Source organism: Pristiophorus japonicus, chromosome 7, assembly GCF_044704955.1.
Source record: "Pristiophorus japonicus isolate sPriJap1 chromosome 7, sPriJap1.hap1, whole genome shotgun sequence".
Taxonomy (NCBI): domain Eukaryota; kingdom Metazoa; phylum Chordata; class Chondrichthyes; family Pristiophoridae; genus Pristiophorus; species Pristiophorus japonicus.
This window is the reverse complement of record NC_091983.1, coordinates 219,479,529-219,501,438: the sequence shown is the minus strand read 5'-3', so window position 1 is coordinate 219,501,438 and position 21,910 is coordinate 219,479,529. Positions and strand designations below refer to the sequence as shown.

The 21,910-nt window shown below is 44.9% G+C and overlaps 1 protein-coding gene across 1 annotated transcript; it reads left to right on the top strand.

Moving 5' to 3' along the window:
* Positions 1-268: 268 nt before the first annotated feature.
* On the top strand, positions 269-1,435 carry LOC139267469 (cold-inducible RNA-binding protein B-like). The gene has a single exon (XM_070885830.1). The coding sequence runs from the start codon at positions 364-366 to the stop codon at positions 799-801; it is 438 nt and encodes a 145-aa protein (XP_070741931.1). The 5' UTR covers positions 269-363; the 3' UTR covers positions 802-1,435.
* The last annotated feature ends 20,475 nt before the right edge of the window (positions 1,436-21,910 follow it).

The window sequence follows — 21,910 nt, the reverse complement described above, 5'->3', positions numbered from 1 at the left end:
CAGGCATAATCTTAAAATTCAGGCGTAAAATTCATGTTATGTTGGGTAAGAGATATGGAACAAAGGCGGGTAAATGGAGTTGAGCTACATATATCAAGCGTGAGGTACTAAAATGGCGGCACATGTTCCAGCAGCAGAATGGCCCACTCATGTTCCTGTGGCGTCGGGAAAGCATCGATGCCGTGCTATTGGTTCACGTCAAAAGCGTCGGACCAGTGATGAGGCAGGCTGGGGAAAGGTGGGCGGGGACAGCGTATTTAGGGAGCTCACGGGCAGCGTGCAGTAGTCGAGAGCGAACCGTTAGGTAGCAGCAGCAGGCTCGAGTCCAGCAAGGAAAACACCCAGCAAACCAAACTCGCCAAGATGTCCGAAGAAGGAAAGCTGTTCATCGGCGGCCTCAATTTCGACACAGACGAGCAGGCCCTGGAAGAAGTGTTCTCCAAGTACGGGCAGATCTCCGAGGTGCGAGTGATCAAGGACAGGGACACCCAAACGTCCCGCGGTTTCGGCTTCATCACCTTCGAGAACCCGGACGATGCCAACGACGCGCTGCAGGCGATGAACGGAAAATCCATCGACGGCCGACAAATCCGGGTGGACCACGCGGAGAAAAAGTCCGGCGGCGGCGGCAGCTACGGTGGAAGCCGGGGCGGCGGCGGTGGCTACGGACGCGGACGAGGCGGCGGCGGCGGCAGCTACACCCGTCAGTACGAATCGAGGGGCGACGGCTACTACCGGGGAGACGGCTACAACCGGGGCCGGGGAAGCAACAGCTATGGAGGACGCAGTTATAACCAGTGACACGAGTCTCCATCTTGTCTCGAGGTCCAGCCTCCTCCCTTTCGGTTGCTTTTTCCATTATTTTTTTTGTTTGGAGGGGGCGGAGGCAGAGAGCCGTTAATTCCAAGTCTCGTGTTTTCCCAGTTAGATTGCAATTGTTGGCCATTTCCCCTCTATATAACGAATTGAGAGAGGCTGGCGGCTTCTGATCTCTGCGTGTCGCAGCTCCCGTTAAATCGGGCGGCGGCGCCCCTCCCCCCATTTTTTGTTCGTCGCAGAGTCTAATGTCTTGTGACTGACTTTTTTTTTATTAGATAATACAGCCCAGTTTGTAACTTTAACAGGCGTTTTTTTTCTTTGAAGGAAATTGCGTAGGAATGTGTATTAGATGGGCGGGCGGCGCCGGCGATTAACGGTCCGGTCCCACCGACCGGCCGCCAGTTCCAATTTACAGCAGTCCAGAGTTGCTTTCGTTGATAAACAATGAAAATCGTCGTTTATATAAGACAAACCATTAAAAAATCCCGCCCCCAGGCGCGGAGACTTTTCAGTTTTTTTTGCAAATATGTATTGATGGGAAGTTGATTAAAACACGTTTTTTGTACGAAACTTGTCTCTTTGAAAAGCGAGAAAAATTAAAAAAAACGAATTGAAATGTTGGTGTCTGAATAATGCTTTTGTTTAAAGAAATCCGTGGCAGAGGCTGATCTGATTTTTTTTTCCCTCTCTCACCCCGCCCCCCCTGTCTTCGATGGGGAAAAGATGGCGGCAATGCGGTGTTTCTAATTCATGCTCTTAACTCTGCTTGATAGAAACCAGGTGAGTATTTGTTCGAATTTTTCCCCCTCGGAGATGCAGACAAAGATCGGGCCATGCTTCTTAGCGGTGTGGGGGTGGGGAGGAATAGCTGGTTTCGGGCCCACGTTGGTCGCCACGTGGAGTGGGTAATCGGCGGAGCCAGTTAGCGCCCCCCGCGGCGGAGGCTCTCCTTGTCTGTGCAGCCCCTGAGGTTGCTGCAGCATGATGGGCGGCAGACATACAGCTCGCATCTACATTCCTCATTTATTTAAAAACCATAATTGGCTACAGTAGTCTAGAGGTAAACCGACTCGCTTTTTTAATGCCAACATGCGCTTGAAGATTGTACAGCACACCTACCTATCCGTATCTTGCAGCACAGGAGGCCACGTGTCTGCCGGAATGTTTCCGTTAGTATATTACGGGAATTTTTTTAACTTGGAAAAAGCAGCTAATTTGTCTTTTGCTCCCCCTCCATATTGCAACGCTGCCTCGTCAATGGTAAAGTTACGGTTCGCGCCATTGTCCCTCCCCCATAAAGCGCGCTCAACAGCAGAGGTGACTGCTCCCCACAGTGGAGGAGTTGATTTGTGCTGGCTGTATAACCGGGGGGGAGAGAAGAGTAAGCTGCGTGAAATAGTCCTTTTTTTTGGGTAATGTCTGCTTAATAGCGACCGAACTATTTTTTTAATGTGTTTATCCTAATGAGTAACAATTTCCATCTGTATTTTTCAATTAAACATTTGAAACCATTAGATTCCTCTCGAACGGATTGTGGATGGGGTATCCTCTCGAATGTCTAAGCGATTTTTAAACTGATGGACTGCAGAAAGTATTTTAATGACTTGCACTTAAAGTACATTATTCCAATACACGTCTTCTATTCCAGGGCCTGGGATTGAGCACGTGCGAGACGAGCATATGCTCGAAATGCCGTGGAGATCGATTTGTAATTAAATGTTTAGGGTTTTGCAAGCTAGATTTGGCTTAACACCAACTTAGAATTTATATTGATTCCCACATTCCTGGTGGCCTAGTGTCGCAGACTGCTTCAAAACTCCAGCTACAATGAAAGCTCCGTTCGAACATTAATTAGTCTGCCTTTACAGCTGAGTAGTACTCGCCATCCATGATTTGGGGTGAAAACTGCCAATTGTATGGAACTTGTCAGGCTTGACATAAATTCACATCACCCTAAAGATATTGCAGCCCCAGTTTGTTGAATTTGAGCAAATTGAGAACATTTTGCTACTTTTGCCATTTTTAATAATGGGCACATGAAAGCAAATTAGTGAGTTGCAGTTTAGAAGACCAAACTTTAACTTGGTAAATTAGACCAATGTTAATAAATTGTAGCTTTGGTGGAAGGGGGGGAAACCTTTCATGACTACTGGATATCCTAATGCTATTTTTGAAGTCACTCTTGTGCTGTTTTAATGGAATTATCAAATGCAATGTTTGGGGTATTGCAAGCTATATCGGGCTTAACACTTGTTTGGAATTTACATTGATGCCCAAATTCCTGATGGCCTAGTGTAAAGGCAGACTGGAGCAATACATTTTTTTTTAAATCAACCCTGAACTTGGGGGAGTGGACTTGATGAGGGGTGCTTTTGGTGAGTTTTGGGCAGTCAATATTCCTGGTAGGGTAAGTCACAAGTGGTTATTTTACAGGAATGCTGAAGTGTAGACTTCTGTAGCTCTATTGGGGTATAGTTTGAAATAGAGTACTTCATGGTCCTCAACCTTTTATCTTGAGCAGATCTTTTTAAATTCACAGCCTGGTTTACCTTGCACATGAAATAGTCACTTTGGAGAGGTACATAAGGGAGACGGGAATGAAGATATTTTAATTATCTGGACCACTTCTCCCTCTGACCTCATGCCTCCTACATTCATCTAATGATCATGTAAGTAAGTGCAAGGAACTGCATCTGTTCTAATGAAGGGTCATTGACCAAAAACATTAAACTCCACAGATACAGAAAATCGCCAAGTCAGGCAGTATCAGATTTCTAGTATCTGCAGTATTTTGCTTTTGTACTGCACCACCTCTTTCCCTTCTGGAATCAACATTGAATTTAACAATTTCAGATGACCCCTGCCCCCATTTTTGGACAGCAACTTGCTGATGGTTCTGATTCCCATTCTAGACCTAGACCCATCTTTTTCTTGTCCCATTACCATTTTTTTTGCCTTGCACCATCATTCTTTTGTCATGCAATCTCCTGCCTATCTCAGACCTTCCATTTTGATCTTTCATCCATTTCCCTGCCTCTTGTTTGATTAAAACCAGTTACATCTCTAAACCTTTTTCTGGTACTGCTGAAAGGTCATTGACCTGAAATGGCAACTGTCTCCAGATGCCTGACCAGCTGAGTATTTGCAGAATCTACAGTATTTTGCTTTTTTTTATAAAGAAAAGCTGATGGGGTTACATGAAGGGTGGGGCATAGACCTAGTTCTGTGCTGTTAATACTTTGTACTTTAAGGTAGCAGTCTTCTGGGACTAAAGTAGAAAATTGATGGCTGAGCTATTGAGGGGTTTTCTACAGTTAGCCCCACTTCTGGGGGTGGAAGATGATTCATTTGCTTTCTATTCTTAACCCTCCCTTATCCCACCAGGCTTGAGCAGTCCATTGACATTGTTCAGGCTCACATGAAAAATAGTAAGCCCATGTTGTTGTACATTAATATAAACCAGCACCCTCTTGTGCAAAGTACAACATGGGGGATAAAGTTATTACTGGTTGCTTTGTGGTAATTATTGCTAAGCCTGAATAAAAGTTGAGGTTCCTGTATTGTGCAGCACAGAATAAACCACTTGAAAGCCATTCAATTAGTCCCACTCCCCTGCTCTTTTCCCATAGCCCTGCAGATTTTTTTGTTTCAAGTGTGTGTGTATATATACCCTTAAAGTCACTTGACACTACTTCCATCACTTTTTTTTAGGCCGTGCATTCTAAATCATTTGTATCTGGAGATGGTCTAGTGAGGGGTCTATTACAAAGTGAGATGACCTAGCTCTAATTTTAAAGTTATGTCCTCTTCTGGCCTTCCCCCACCAGAGGAAATAGTTTAAGATTGTATTCAATTCTGGGCCCCGTGTTTTAGGAGGGAGTGAAGAGATTTATTAGAATGGTACCAGGAATGAGGGACTTCAGTTATTTGGAGAGGCTCAAAGCTGGGGTTGTTCTCCTTGGAGCAGAGAAAACTAAGATTTGATAAGCATTCAACATTGTTGAGTAGGGAGAAATTATTTCCAATGGCTGAAGGTTGAGAACAAGCAGGAACAGGCTTATGGTGACTGGTTCTTTTGCCAAGAGGTGAGGAAAGTAGTTAGGATTTGGCATGCACTGCCTGATAGTATGGTGGATACAGATTCAGCAGTAGCCTTCAAAAGGAAATTGGATAAATACTTGGGAGGAGAAAAAATTGCAGGGATATTGAGGAAAGAGCAGGGGAGTGGGACTAACTGGATTGCTCTTTGAAAAAGCTGGCACAGACTTGATACAATACAATATAGAATATTTAAATTAAGATACCTAGATAAAATAGTCTTTAGTTGGCAATTGTTAGTATATTTGACATTCAATAATAATGTTCAAAGATCTGAGTTATCTTGTCTGTTGGTATGACAGTTAGTACTATTTGCTTTTGTTGCCCTGGCCTGGGGTTCATCTAATTGCTATTCTCTTCTATAGTGACTCCTGCTGTAATATGGATAGGTGAGATCCTGCTCATTGTTTCCAAGGTCATAATTTGTCACTTCGTGGATGAAAGTGGCCAGTAGGAACATTGGAGAGTTGCTTAATGGAAAGGATTACAGGTGCCACCTTTTTTAAAATGATAAATCGAGGCCACCCCACCCCATCTACCCTCATCTGAACATAAAAGATCCCACGGGCACTATTTTGAGAGCAGGGGAGTCATTGCCGGTATCCTGGCCAAGATCTCCTCCAATTCTGCCCTCTTTCGCATCCCTGATTTTTAATTGCTCCTACATTGGTGGCTGTACCTTCAACTGCTGAGGCCTTAAGCTCTGGAATGCCCTCGAAGCTATCTGCTTCTCTGCTCTCTCTAACCTTTTTAAGACACTCCTTAAAACTCTTTACTGCATTAAAGATGCCATATAAATGTAACTTTCACAATAAGCCAACATTCCATTAGCCATTTTAACTTTTTTTTACACCTCTCCACTAGCTTTTAGTAATTTCTGTACTTGGACCCCTAAATATTTCTGCTCTAGCTTCTCAAGAAGACATTAATAAACCTTGAATGGGTGTGTAATTGGCATTTCAATGTAGATAAATAAATATGATTATGGTGCATTTTGATAAAGAATGAGGAGTCTAAATGGGGTAGAGAACAAAGATTTAATGGTGCAGATACAAATCATAAAGTAGTGATCTAGGTTAATACAAGGATTGAAACCAGTGGTGAGGTTCATTTCTAGAGGGCTAGAATTGAAAAGCAGAGAAGTTAAATTAAACTTGTATAGAGCCTTGGTTAGACCACACGTGCAAAAAAGATTTACAAGCCTATCAGGAAGATTAAACAGGCCTGGACTCTTGAAGAGATGGCAGAGGGGGTCATGAGATCTTTAAGATGATAGAAAATAGGTGCAGGAGCAGGCCATTCAGCCCTTCTAGCCTGCACTGCCATTCAATGAGTTCATGGCTGAACGTGAAACTTCAGTACCCCATTCCTGCTTTCTCACCATACCCCTTGATCCCCCGAGTAGTAAGGACTTCATCTAACTCCCTTTTGAATATATTTAGTGAATTGGCCCCAACCACTTTCTGTGGTAGAGAATTCTACAGGTTCACCACTCTCGGTGAAGAAGTCTCTCCTCATCTCAGTCCTAAATGGCTTACCCCTTATCCTTAGACTGTGACCCCTGGTTCTGGACTTCCCCCAACATTGGGAACATTCTTCCTGCATCTAACCTGTCTAAACCCGTCAGAATTTTAAACGTTTGAGGTCCCCTCTCATTCATCTGAACTCCAGTGAATACAAGCCCAGTTGATCCAGTCTTTCTTGATGGGTCAGTCCGCCATCCCGGGACACAGTCTGGTGAATCTTCGCTGCACTCCCTCAATAGCAAGAATGTCCTTAAGTTAGGAGACCAAAATTGTACACAATACTCCAGGTGTGGCCTCACCAAGGCCCTGTACAACTGTAGCAACACCTCCCTGCCCCCAAATCCCCTCGCTATGAAGGCCAACATGCCATTTGCTTTCTTAACCGCCTGCTGTACCTGCATGCCAACCTTCAATGACTGATGTACCATGACACCTAGGTCTCGTTGCACCTTCCCTTTTCCTAATCTGTCACCATTCAGATAATAGTCTGTCTCTCTGTTTTTACCACCAAAGTGGATAACCTCACATTTATCCACATTATACTTCATCTGCCATGCATTTGCCCACTCACCTAACCTATCCAAGTCACTCTGCAGCCTCATAGCATCCTCCTCGCAGCTCACACTGCCACCCAACTTAGTGTCATCTGCAAATTTGGAGATACTACATTTAATCCCCTCGTCTAAATCATTAATGTACAATGTAAACAGCTGGGGCCCCAGCACAGAACCTTGCGGTACCCCACTAGTCACTGACTGCCATTCTGAAAAGTACCCATTTACTCCTACTCTTTGCTTCCTGTCTGACAACCAGTTCTCAATCCACGTCAGCTTTAACTTTGCACATTAATCTCTTGTGTGGGACCTTGTCGAAAGCCTTCTGAAAGTCCAAACATACCACATCAACTGGTTCTCCTTTGTCCACACTACTGGAAACATCTTCAAAAAATTCCAGAAGATTTGTCAAGCATGATTTCCCCTTCACAAATCCATGCTGACTTGGACCTATCATGTCACCATTTTCCAAATGTGCTGCTATGACATCCTTAATAATTGATTCCATCATTTTACCCACTACTGAGGTCAGGCTGACCGGTCTATAATTCCCTGTTTTCTCGCTCCCTCCTTTTTTAAAAAGTGGGGTTACATTGGCTATCCTCCACTCGATAGGAACTGATCCAGAGTCAATGGAATGTTGGAAAATGACTGTCAATGCAGCTGCTATTTCCAAGGCCACCTCAAGTACTCTGGGATGCAGTCCATCAGGCCCTGGGGATTTATCGGCCTTCAATCCCATCAATTTCCCCAACACAATTTCCCGACGAATAAAGATTTCCCTCAGTTCCTCCTCCCTACTCGACCCTCTGACTCCTTTTATATCCGGAAGGTTGTTTGTGTCCTCCTTAGTGAATACTGAACCAAAGTACTTGTTCAATTGGTCTACCATTTCTTTGTTCCCTGTTATGTCTTCCCCTGATTCTGACTGCAGGGGACCTACGTTTGTCTTTACTAACCTTTTTCTCTTTACACACCTATAGAAACTTTTGCAATCCGCCTTAATGTTCCCTGCAAGCTTCTTCTCATACTCCATTTTCCCTGTCCTAATCAAACCCTTTGTCCTCCTCTGCTGAGTTCTAAATTTCTCCCAGTCCCCAGGTTCGCTGCTATTTCTGGCCAATTTGTATGCCACTTCCTTGTGTTTAATACTATCCCTGATTTCCCTAGATAGCCACGGTTGAGCCACCTTCCCTTTTTTTATTTTTACGCCAGACAGGAATGTACAATTGTTATAATTCATCCATGCGGTCTCTAAATGTCTGCCATTGCCCATCCACAGTCAACCCCTTAAGTATCATTCGCCAATCTATCCTAGCCAATTCATGCCTCATACCTTCAAAGTTACCCTTCTTTAAGTTTTGGACCATGGTCTCTCAATTAACTGTATCATTCTCCATCCTAATGCAGAATTCCACCATATTATGGTCACTCTTCCCCAAGGGGCCTCGCACAATGAGATTGCTAATTAGTCCTCTCTCATTACACAACACCCAGTCTAAGATGGCCTCCCCCCGAGTTGGTTCCTTGACATATTGGTCTAAAAAACCATCCCTTATGCACTCTAGGAAATCCTCCTCCACCGTATTGCTTCCAGTTTGGCTAGCCCAATCTATGTGCATATTAAAGTCACCCATTATAACTGCTGCACCTTTATTGCATGCATCCCTAATTTCCTGTTTGATGCCCTCCCCAACATCACTACTACTATTTGGAGGTCTGTACACAACTCCCACTAACGTTTTTTGTCCTTTGATGTTCTGCAGCTCTACCCATATAGATTCCACATCATCCAAGCTAATGTCTTTCCTAACTATTGCATTAATCTCCTCTTTAACCAGCAATGCTACCCCACCTCCTTTTCCTTTTTATTCTATCCTTCCTGAATGTTGAATACCCATGGATGTTGAGTTCCCAGCCCTGATCATCCTGGAGCCACGTCTCCGTAATCCCAATCACATCATATTTGTTAACATCTATTTGCAGTTAATTCATCCACCTTATTGTGGATACTCCTTGTATTAAGACACAAAGCCTTCAGGCTTGTTTTTTTAACACCCTTTGTCCTTTTAGAATTCTGCCGCACAGTGGCCCTTCCTGTTCCCCGCCCTGGGCCTCTTCGCCCACCCCACCCCACCCTAATCCCCTCCGTCTCCTGCCTCTGCCTCCCTTTTGTCTCCCTCTGTCTCCCTGCATTGGTTCCCATCCCCCTGCCATATTAGTTTAACTCCTCCCCAACAGCACTAGCAACACTCCCCCTAGGACATTGGTTCCGGTCCTGCCCAGGTGCAGACCGTCTGGTTTGTACTGGTCCCACCTCCCCCAGAATCGGTTCCAATGCCCCAGGAATTTGAATCCCTCCCTGCTGCACCACTGCTCAAGCCACGTATTCATCTGCGCTATCCTGCGATTCCTACTCTGACTAGCATGTGGCACTGGTAGCAATCCCGAGATTACTACTTTTGAGGTCCTACTTTTTAATTTAGCTCCGAGCTCCTTAAATTCATTTCGTAGGACCTCATCCCTTTTTTTAAACCTATGTCGTTGGTACCAATGTGCACCACGACAACTGGCTGTTCTCCCTCCCATTTCAGAATGTCCTGCACCCGCTCCGAGACATCCTTGACCCTTGCACCAGGGAGGCAACATACCATCCTGGAGTCTCGGTTGCGGCCGCAGAAACGCCTATCTATTCCCCTCACCATTGAATTCCCTATCACTATCGCGCTCCCACTCTTTTTCTTGCCCTCCTGTGCAGCAGAGCCAGCCACGGTGCCATGAACTTTGCTGCTGCTGCCCTCCCCTGATGAGTCATCCACCCCCAACAGTACTCAAAACGGTGTATCTGTTTTGCAGGGGGATGACCACAGGGGACCCCCTGCACTACCTTCCTTGCACTGCTCTTCCTGCTGGTCTTCCATTCCCTATCTGGCTGTGGACCCTTCTCCTGCGGTAAGACCAACTCACTACACGTGATACTCATGTCATTCTCAGCATCGTGGATGCTCCAGAGTGAATCCACCCTCAGCTCCAATTCCGCAACGCGGACCGTCAGGAACTCGAGGCGGATACACTTGTCACACACATAGTCGTGAAGGCATTTGATAGGGTAGGCGTAAATAGGATGTTTCCACTAATGGGGGAGACCAAAACTTGGGACTGTAAATATAAGAATCGTTAATAAATGCAATGAATTCAGGAGAAACATCTTTACGACATGGAGTAGTTGAGGCGAGTAATATAGATGCATTTAAGGGGAAGCTAAATAAGTACATGAGGGAGAAAGGAATAGGTTATGCTGATAGGGTTAGATGAAGTGGGGTGGGAGGAGACTTGTGTAGAGCATAAAGCATCAGCATGGACCAGTTAGGTTGAATGGCCTGTCTATTGTGCATTCTATATAATTTAGAAAATACTCTGATCTATCTTTATGGGGCCGAAGTGGATGACCTCGCACTTCTCAAGTCGGGGTGGAGGTCGGCTGCGTTTTGCGCATGCGCCACCGTAATCATACCAGACGAGGGGTGGTGCTGGTTAAGAAAGGTCCAACCTGTAAACAGTTCCCTCTCCTGTGGTACTGTCATGCTCACTTTCAAATCTACCATTCTCTCCCTTGAAACCCCTGTCCTTGCAAGCCCTCTCCAACCTCCTTTTCCTCTCCAAACTCCTTGAATGTGTTGTCACTTCCCAAATCCATGCTCAACTTTACCACATCCATGTTTGATCCCCTCCAACCTCATTTACACCTATGCCAGAGCATTGAAACTGCCCTAATCAAAGTCACATTCTATGTGACTGTCGTAAACTATCCTTCTCAACCTGTTTGAAGCCTTTAACACTATTGATCATACTATCCAACATCTCTCCTATGATCCAGCTGGTGGCACTGTCCTCACCTGTTTCCATTCTTATCCGGTTGTAACCAGAGAATCTTCTGCAATGGCTTCCTTTCCCATACTATTACATTACCTCTTGAATCACCCAAGGATCTCTCCTTAGGTTCCTCCTATTCATCAACTACATGTTTATCCTCAACAACATCATCCGAAGACACAATGTAAAATTCCACATGTACATCGACGATAACCAGCTCTACCTCACCACAACCTCTCAAACCCTCCACTGCCTCTGATTTCTCATGCTGCTTGTCCAACATCGATCCAGTCTTGCATGAGCTGAAATTTCTTCCAATTAAACATTGGAAAGATCAAACATAGAAAATAGGTGCAGGAGTAGGCCATTTGGCCCTTCGATAATGCACCACCATTCAAGATGATAATGGCTGATCATGCAACTTTAGTACCCCATTCCTGTTTTCTCCATAAGCCTTGATCCCTTTAGCTGTAAGGGCCACATCTAACTCCCTTTTGAATATATCTAACGAACTGGCCTCAACAACTTTCTGTGGTAGAGAATTCCACAGGTTCACAATTCTCTTGAGTGAAGAAGTTTCTCCTCATCTTGGTCATAAATGGCTTACCCCTTACCCTTAGACTATGACCCTTGGTTCTGGACTTCCCCCACCCGCGGGAACAATCTTCCTGCATCTAACATGTCCAATCCCGTCAGAATTTTATATGTTTCTATGAGATCCCCTCTCATTCTTCTAAATTCCAGTGAATGTAAGCCTAGTCAATCCAATCTTTCTTCATATGTCAGTCCTGCTATCGAAAGCCTTTGAGTTTGGCCTCTACCACAAAGTCAGTTTCCGTGCCAGTCATTCCTTTCTTTCCTGGCCACAGTGTCACGTAGAGCCAGACTGGTCGCAACCTTGGCATCCTAATTGACCTGGAGATGAGCTTCTGAACTCCTATCCTACTTCATCTCCAAAATATCACCTGCTTCTGCCAATTCTCATCTGCTTTTATTACCTCCATACTTGACTAGTGCAATACACTCATGGCTGGCCTCCCATCTTCCACCCTTCATAAACTTGAGCTTATCCAAAACCCTGCTGCCCATATCCTACGAAGTCCCGTTCACCCATCACCCCAGTGCCTGCTGAGCTACCTGTCCAAAAACAGTTCAATTATAAAATTCTCATGTTCAAATCACTCCATGGCCTTGCCCCTCACCATCTTTGTCTCTCCTCCAACCATACAAATCTCCGAGAACTCTACGCCCTCCAACTCTGGCACCTTGTGCAACCCCCTTCCCACCCCGCCACCATTGGCAGCTGTGCCTTCAGCCATCTAGGCTCTCAGCTCTAGAATTCCCTCCCACAACCTATTTGCCTCATAATAACCATTGAGCAAGCATTTGGTCACCTTTCAATGTCTCCTTTGACTCGGTGTCAATTTCTGTCCAGATTGCTCCAGTGAAGAGATCTGGGATTTTTCAGTATGGTCGTTGATACCAGAATGGAGAGGGTACAACTATCAGGAAAGACTGAACTGGTTGGGGCTCTTTTGAGATACTGAAGGATATGCTGATAGGGTTAGATGAAATAGGGTGAGAGGAGGCTCGTGCGGAGCACAACCAGCACAGACCAGTTGGGATAAATGGCCTGTTTGAGTGCTGTGATAGGAAGTAAGGTGTGAGAACAGGATGTGCATTTTTAATAATAGTATGTGTAGATATTTATCTTTAGTTAAATTTTCAAAATATCCCAAATATTCAAAATATTAAGTCATCTAGACTTTTTCATAAGTAGGAGTAGGCTATTTAGCCTCTCGAGTCTGCTCCACCATTTAATAAGATCATGGCTGATTTGATCATGAACTCAGCTCCACTTCCCTGCCCATTCCTTATAACTCTTTATTTCTTATCACTCAAAAATCTGTCTATCTCCGCCTTAATAACCCAGCCACCACAGCTCTCTGGGGCAGAGAAGTGCACAGATTTACAACCCTCAGAGAAGAAATTCCTCCTCATCTCAGTTTTATTATTCTGGGACTATGCCCCTTAGTTTTATTTCCCCCTATGAGTGGAAATATTTTCTCTGCATCCACCTGGTCAAGCCCCCTCATTATCTTATATGTTTCCATAAGATCACCTCTCATTCTTTTGCACTCCAATGAATATACGCTCAACTTATCTTTATAATCCAACCCCCTCATCTCCAGAATCAACCTAGTGAATCTTCTCTGAACAGCCTACAATGCAAGTATATCCTTCCTTTAAATAGAGACCAAAACTGTATGCAGTACTCTAGGTGTGGCCTCACCAATACTCTGTACAGTTGTAGCAGGACTTCTCTGCTTTTATACTCCATCCCCCTTGCAATAAAGGCCAACATTTCATTTGCCTTCCTGATTACTTGTTGTACCTGCATACTAACTTTGTGTTTCATGCACAAGGACCCCCAGGTCCCTCTGTACTGCAGCACTTTGCAATTCTTCTCCATTTAAATTATAATTTGCTTTTCTATTTTTTTCTGCCAAAGTGGATAACCTCACATTTTCCCACATTATACTACAACTGCCAAAGTTTTGCCCACTCAGTTAGCCCATCTATATCCTTTTGAAAATTTGTGTCCTTCTCACAATTTGCTTTCCCACCCATCTTTATATCATCAGCACACTTGGCTACATTACACTCGGTCCCTTCATCCAAGTCATTAATATAGGTTGTAAATAATTGAGGCTCCAGCACCTATCCCTGTGGTACCCCACTAGTTACTGTTTGGCAACTGGAAAATGACCCATTTATCCCAACTCTCTGTTTTCTGTTAGTTAGCCAATCCTCTATCCATGCTAATATATTACTCAAAACCCCGTGAACTTTTATCTTGTGCAGTAACCTTTTATGTGGCACCTTATCAAATGCTTTCTGGAAATCCAAATACACCACAGCCACTGGTTGTCCCTTATCCACCCTACTCATTACATCCTCAAAGAACTCCAGCAAATTTGTCAAACATGATTTCCCTTTCATAAAATTGTGCTGACTCTGCTTGATTGAATTATGCTTTTCCAAATGTGCTGCTTCTGTTTCCTTAATAATGGACTCCAGCATTTTCCCGACAGATGTTGAGCTAACTGGTCTACAGTTTCCTGCTTTCTGTCTGCCTCCTTTTTTTAAAATAGGGGCGTTACATTTGCAGTTTTCCAAACTGCTGGGACCTCCCCAGAATCCAGGTAGCTTACAACCAATACATCCTGGTCCCTGGGGCTGAGTAGAGCTTGGAGAGGACTGTGCCTTCTGATGCGGACACGCCACTTCTGTCCCTGCCACCACCTTCTGCTTGTGCTCACTTGTAGTGTGAGTTACCAGGTGAAAACCCAACTATCTAACTGGACCCATCAAAGTGAGTATCTGAGTTGGTGAATGGTAAGCATGAATTCTGTATTGACGCTCCTCTGAGGAATTGTTGTCCACTGCAGCGACATATATCCGCCCATTTAGCGCCCATATAACTGCCGAGATTGTCTATACCGTCCATATTTGACTATAAATGGAAACTACTGCCTGATTATCGCCAGCAGTACATTCGGCATACCGCCGGGACTGAGCTAAACCACCCGCCCATTTAAAAAAAAAATCTGACATCACTCATCTGTTTATAATGGAATCTCCTGCCCAAATCATTGCCGAGCGCTATTTTCGGCATTTCGCCCATTAACTACCCAAATTATCGCCCACCCAAAAAGATGCTCAAAAAAATCTGCACTCACCTGACTTTAACCCGGCGATATGGACGTCATTTTGTAAATCAAAGGTACTTTAAGAAAAGGCTGCTTCAAGTTGATGGGAGCATTGAAGTAATTTGTGAGTGATTTTAAGGGCGTTTTAAAACCTTGACAATCATCTAATCACATTGTAGTCAATTTTGAGTTTATATTGTGTTTGCTGAGGACAATTCAATAATTTTGAAGACAGATTAGGGCATTCATAGAAATGGGGCCTGTAATTTCTCAGCCAGTATTGCTGACTACTCACATGCTGCAGAATAGTGATGGGAGCAGATTCACTGAAGAGCATTATGTGCCCAATCAAAGAGGTGGCAGACTGCTGAGGAGGAGGAGACTTACACCCAACACATTTACAGGGACGTGCGTTAGAAGGTTGCCCTTCCGAAAAGAAGTCATCAGTGAGACATGCCAGCTGCTTAAGGGAGACCTGCAGCCTACCAGCACCATCAGGACCGCATTGCCCATTGAGGTTAAGCAAATGTCTGACCTTTTTAAGTCAGCCACAAGGCCAACGCTGATTGCTAAGCGACAAAGGATACAGCCTCCTTTACCTTGTTCCTGACCGCCACCGCTGTAAGCCCTCAGATAGATGCCGAGCACCGCTACAATCAGAGGCATATAGTCACGCGCAATATCGTTGAAAAGACAATTGGAGTGCTGAAGCAGCGCTTCAGATGCCTAGACCACTCTGGAGGCAACCTACAATACCACCCTGAGCAGGTCGCTGAGTTCATTGTAGTGTGCTGCATGTTGCATAACTTAACTATCAGGAGGGGACAAGAATTGCCAGATGGGACTGCCGGTCCGCCTCAGGAAAGAGGGGAGGAGGAGGACCTCGGTGAGGACAAACAGCCTGGCGATGAACCCATGCCCCCACTGCACCGCAGGAGAAATTCCGTGGTAGTTATGCAACTTCAAAACTTGCGTCAGCAGCTCATAAATGAATGCTTTGCTTGAAGTTATGTTGGTGACAGTTACGTTATGTCTCATCCTTGCCTGGCCTAGCCATTGTTTGCAACACTTGTATTGATGGTTAACTTTCTGTTTGTAAAAGACGCTGCACAACAATTATAAGTTATATAAAATTCTTTAATAATTTAACAATTGAAATAAACTTTTTAAAAATTTTAATGTGAAAAAACAAATAATAGACACATTACAGACAGAATAGAAACACCCATCTCCTGCCCCCACCCCAACAGGCAACAATTTTTCAATAACAATTCAAATACAACAACAGACAACCACCCCCGCAAAAGTGAACAAATTTTTAGTAACAATAACAAGAAGTATTACGAAACCACCCATCCTCGCTACCATCCATCCCCTCTTTCCCCCCTCCCATCCCACCATACAAAATATCTACCCTGCGGCCATGCTTCCCTCTGCCTCTACCTCCCCTGGTCTTAACACCTACATATAGATTGGGCTAACCTAACTGGTAGCAATGCGGTGGAGGAGGATTTCCTGGAGTGTATTAGGGATGGTTTTCTAGACCAATATGTCAAGGAACAAACCAGGGAGCTGTCCTTCCTAGACTGGGTGATATGTAACGAGAAGGGACTAATTAGCAATCTTGTTGTGCGAGGCCCTTTGAGGAAAAGTGACCATAATATGGTAGAATTCCTTATTAAGATGGAGAGTGACAAAGTTAATTCGGAAACTAGGGTCCTGAACTTAAGGAAAGATAACTTCGACGGTATGAGGTGTGAATTGGCTAGAATTGACTGGCAGAGGATACTTAAAGGATTGACGGTAGATAGGCAATGGCAAACATTTAAGGATCACATGGATGAACTTCAGCAATTGTACATCCCTGTCTGGAGTAAAAATAAAACTGGGAAGGTGGCTCAACCATGGCTAACAAGGGAAATTAAGGATAGTGTTAAAGCCAAGGATGAGGCATATAAATTGGCTAGAAAAAGCAACAAACCTGAGGACTGGGAGAAATTTAGAATTCAACAGAGGAGGACTAAGGGTTTAATTAAGAAGGGGAAAATAGAGTAAGAGAGGAAGCTTGCAGGGAACATAAAAACTGACTGCAAAAGCTTCTATAAATATGTGAAGAGAAAAAGATTAGTAAAGACAAATGTAGGTCCCTTGCAGTCGGATTCAGGTGAATTTATAATGGGGAACAAAGAAATGGCAGACCAATTGAACCAATACTTCGGTTGTCTTCACAAAGGAAGATACAAATAACCTTCCAAATGTACTAGAGGACAGTGGGTCTAGTGAGAATGAGGAATTGAAAGATATCCTTATTAGGTGGGAAATTGTGTTAGGGAAATTGATGGGATTAAAGGCCGATAAATCTCCGGGTCCTGATAGTCTGCATCCCAGAGTACTGAAGGAAGTGGCCCTAGAAATAGTGGATGCATTGGTGATCATTTTCCAACAATCTATCAACTCTGGATCAGTTCCTATGGACTGGAGGGTAGCTAATGTAACGCCACTTTTTTTAAAAAGGAGGGAGAGAGAAAGCGGGTAATTATAGACCGGTTAGCCTGACATCAGTAGTGGGGAAAATGTTGGAATCAATCATTAAGGATGAAATAGCAGCGCATTTGGAAAGCAGTGACAGGATCGGACCGAGTCAGCATGGATTTATGAAAGGGAAATCATGCTTGACGAATCTTTTGGAATTTTTTGAAGATGTAACTAGTAGAATGGACAAGGGAGAACCAGTGGATGTGGTGTATTTGGACTTTCAAAAGGCTTTTGACAAGGTCCCGCACAAGAGATTGGTGTATAAAATCAAAGCGCATGGTATTGGGGGTAATGTACTGACATGGATAGAGAACTGGTTGGCAGACAGGAAGCAGAGACTTGGGATAAATGGGTCCTTTTCAGAATGGCAGGCAGTTACTAGTGGGGTGCCGCAGGGCTCAGTGCTGGGACCCCAGCTCTTTACAATATACATTAATGATTTGGATGAAGGAATAGTGTGTAATATCTCCAAGTTTGCGGATGACACAACTGGGTGGCGGAATGAGCTGTGAGGAGGACGCTAAGAGGCTGCAGGGTGACTTGGACAGATTAGGTGAGTGGGCAAATACATGGCAGATGCAGTATAATGTGGATAAATGTGAGGTTATCCATTTTGGGGGCAAAAACACGAAGGCAGATTATTATCTGAATGGCGGCAGACTAGAAAAAGGGGAGGTGTAACGAGACCTGGGTGTCATGGTTCATCAGTCACTGAAATTGGCATGCAGGTACAGCAGGCGGTAAAGAAGGCAAATGGTATGTTGGCCTTCATAGCTAGGGGATTTGAGTATAGGAGTAGGGAGGTCTTACTGCAGTTGTACAGGGTCTTAGTGAGGCCTCACCTGGAATATTGTGTTCAGTTTTGGTCTCCTAGTCTGAGGAAGGACGTTCTTGCTATTGAGGGAGTGCAGCAAAGGTTCACCAGACTGATTCCAGGGATGGCTGGACTGTCATATGAGGAGAGACTGGATCAACTGGGCCTTTATTCACTGGTGTTTAGAAGGATGAGAGGGGATCTCATAGAAACATATAAGATTCTGACGGGACTGGACAGGTTAGATGCAGGAAGAATGTTCCCAATGTTGGGGAAGTCCAGAACCAGGGGACATAGTCTTAGGATAAGGGATAGTCCATTTAGGATTGAGGTGAGGAGAAACTTCTTCATTCAGAGAGTTGTTGATCTGTGGAATTCCCTGCCGCAGAGAGTTGTTGATGCCAGTTCATTGGATATATTCAAGAGGGAGTTAGATATGGCCCTTACGGTTAAGTGGATCAAGGGGTATGGAGAGCAAGCAGGAAAGGGGTACTGAAGAAATGATCAGCCATGCTCATATTGAATGGCGGTGCAGACTCGAAGGGCCGAATGGCCTACTCCTGCACCTATTTTCTATGTTTACCACTAACACTGCCCCTTCCGCCCGTGTTAACCCCAAGTCGCCTTGCCGCAGGGCACCTCGAGCGCAGCTGCTGTTGGGAGGGGTAACAGTGGCAGTCACATCTCTGGGGTCCTGGAGAAGAGGTATCCAAAGAACCATCATCAGAGTCAGAAGCAACTACTTCCTCCTGACTCATCTGTCGGCATAGGTGGTATGGCACATAGAAAGATACAAAATAGGTGCTAGTCGTAGGCCATTCAAGCCTTCACCACCATTCAATATGATTATGGCTGATCATGCAACTTTAGTAGCCCATTCCTGCTTTCCCTCCATACCCCTTGATCCCTTTAGCCATCGGGGCCACATCTAACTCCCTTTTGAATATATCTAACGAACTGGCCTCAATAACTTTCTGTGGTAGAGAATTCCACAGGTTCACAACTCTCTGAGTGAAGAAGTTTCTCCTCATCTCGGTCCTAAATGGCTTGCCCCTTATCCTTAGACTGTGGCCCCTGGTTCTGGACTTCCCCAACATTGGGAACATTCTTCCTGCATCTAACCTGTCCAATCCCGTCAGAATTTTATATGTTTCTATGAGATCCCCTCTCATTCTTCTAAATTCCAGTCAATATAAGCCTAGTCGATCCAGTCATTCTTCATATGTCAGTCCAGCCATCCCGGGAATCAGTCTGGTGAACCTTTGCTGCACTCCCTCAATAGCAAGAATGTCTTTCCTCAGATTAGGAGACCAAAACTGTACACAATATTCAAGGTGTGGCCTCACCAAGGCCCTGTACAACTGCAATAAGACCTCCCTGCTCCTATACTCAAATCCTCTCGCTATGAAGGCCAACATGCCATTTGCCTTTTTTCACCGCCTGCTGTACCTGCATGCCAACTATCAATGACTGATGGACCATGACACCCAGGTCTCATTTTCCACCCACCTCCCCTTTTCCTAATCTGTCACCATTCAGATAATACTCCGCCTTCCTGTTTTTGCCATGAAAGTGGATAACCTCACATTTATCTACATTTTACTGCATCTGCCATGCATTTGCCCACTCACCTAACCTGTCCAAGTCACTCTGCAGCCTTTTAGCATCCCCTTCACAGCTCACACTGCCATCCAGCTTAGTGTCATCTGCAAACTTGGAGATATTACCTTCAATTCCTTCATTTAAATCATTAATGTATATTGTAAATAGCTTGGGTCCCAGCACTGAACCTTGCGGTACCCCACTAGTCACTGCCTGCCATTCTGAAAAGGACCCGTTTATTCCGACTTTCTGCTTCCTGTCTGCCAACCAGTTCTCTATCCACGTCAATACATTACCCCCAATACCATGTGCTTTAAATTTGCACACTAATCTTTTGTGTGGGACCTTGTCAAAAGTCTTTTGAAAGTCCAAATACACCACATCCACTGGTTCTCCCTTGTCCACTCTACTACTTACAACCTCAAAAAATTCTAGATTTGTCAAGCATGATTTCCCTTTCATAAATCCATGCTGACTTGGACCGATTCTTACCCTTAGACCTTGGGGTGCAGTGCCATATCCCGAGGCCATCGTCTGCCGCATGGCATCGACAAAATCGGCTGTTCTCCGCATTGCCTCAACCATCTGCACCATTTCCTCCAACAGACGCGCTGAGAATACAACAATGTTGCCGGTCAACCTACCTAGCGCCTGGAGGAGCTCTCGACTGATGTCGACGCTCGCCCTCGACAGTGAGACCATGACCAGGTTATCATCAGCCTGTCTACCTCGCCGCACCAACCTCCGCTGGGTCGGTGTAGGCGCTGGACCATTCGGTGTGCCCTGCTGCAAGCTGCTTGGCCCTGCTCCTTCATCAGTTGATGAAGAGGTGGCCGCAGGTACATTTAACCCTTGAGTGCCTGAGTCACCCTGCGTTGAGCAGCATGGTTGAGGGTCATCCATACGCTCATCCTCTTCGGTGGTCTCGAATAACGATGTCTCCACAAGATCACAAGATCCTGCAAATCCCCTGGGAGGACAGGCGCACCAACATCAGTGTCCTCGCCCAGGCTAACATAGAAAATAGGTGCAGGAGTACGCCATTCGGCCCTTCGAGCCTGCACCGCCATTCAATGAGTTCATGGCTGAACATGCAACTTCAGTACCCCATTCCTGCTTTCTCGCCATACCCCTTGATCCCCCTAGTAGTAAGGACTACATCTAACTCCTTTTTGAATATATTTAGTGAATTGGCCTCAACTACTTTCTGTGGTAGAGAATTCCACAGGTTCACCACTCTCTGCGTGAAGAAGTTTCTCCTCATCTCGGTCCTAAATGGCTTACCCCTTATCCTTAGACTGCGACCCCTGGTTCTGGACTTCCCCAACATTGGGAACATTCTTCCTGCATCTAACCTGTCTAAACCCGTCAGAATTTTCGTTTCTATGTGATCCCCTCTCATTCTTCTGAACTCCAGTGAATACAAGCCCAGTTGATCCAGTCTTTCTTGATATGTCAGTCCCGCCATCCCGGGAATCAGTCTGGTGAACCTTCGCTGCACTCCCTCAATAGCAAGAATGTCCTTCCTCAAGTTCGGAGACCAAAACTGTACACAATACTCCAGGTGTGGCCTCACCAATGCCCTGTACAACTGTAGTAACACCTCCCTGCCCCTGTACTCAAATCCCCTCGTTATGAAGGCCAACATGCCATTTGCTTTCTTAACCGCCTGCTGTACCTACATGCCAACCTTCAATGACTGATGTACCATGACACCCAGGTCTCATTGCACCTCTCCTTTTCCTAATCTGTCACCATTCAGATAATAGTCTGTCTCTCTGTTTTTACCACCAAAGTGGATAACCTCACATTTATCCACATTATACTTCATCTGCCATGCATTTGCCCACTCACCTAACCTATCCAAGTCACTCTGCAGCCTCATAGCATCCTCCTCGCAGCTCACACTGCCACCCAACTTAGTGTCATCCGCAAATTTGGAGATACTACATTTAATCCCCTCATCTAAATCATTAATGTACAATGTAAACAGCTGGGGCCCCAGCACAGAACCTTGCGGTACCCCACTAGTCACTGTCTGCCATTCTGAAAAGTACCCATTTACTCCTACTCTTTGCTTCCTGTCTGCCAACCAGTTCTCAATCCACGTCAGCACACTACCCCCAATCACATGTGCTTTAAATTGGCACATTAATCTCTTGTGTGGGACCTTGTCGAAAGCCTTCTGAAAGTCCAAATACACCACATCAACTGGTTCCCCCTTGTCTCCCTACTGGAAACATCCTCAAAAAATTCCAGAAGATTTGTCAAGCATGATTTCCCTTTCACAAATCCATGCTGACTTGGACCTATCATGTCACCTCTTTCCAAATGCACTGCTATGACATCCTTAATAATTGATTCCATCATTTTACC

Coding starts and splice junctions, on each gene's coding strand:
- LOC139267469 (XM_070885830.1), top strand. CDS start 364: ATGTCCGAAGAAGGAAAGCTGTTCATCGGCGGCCTCAATTTCGACACA.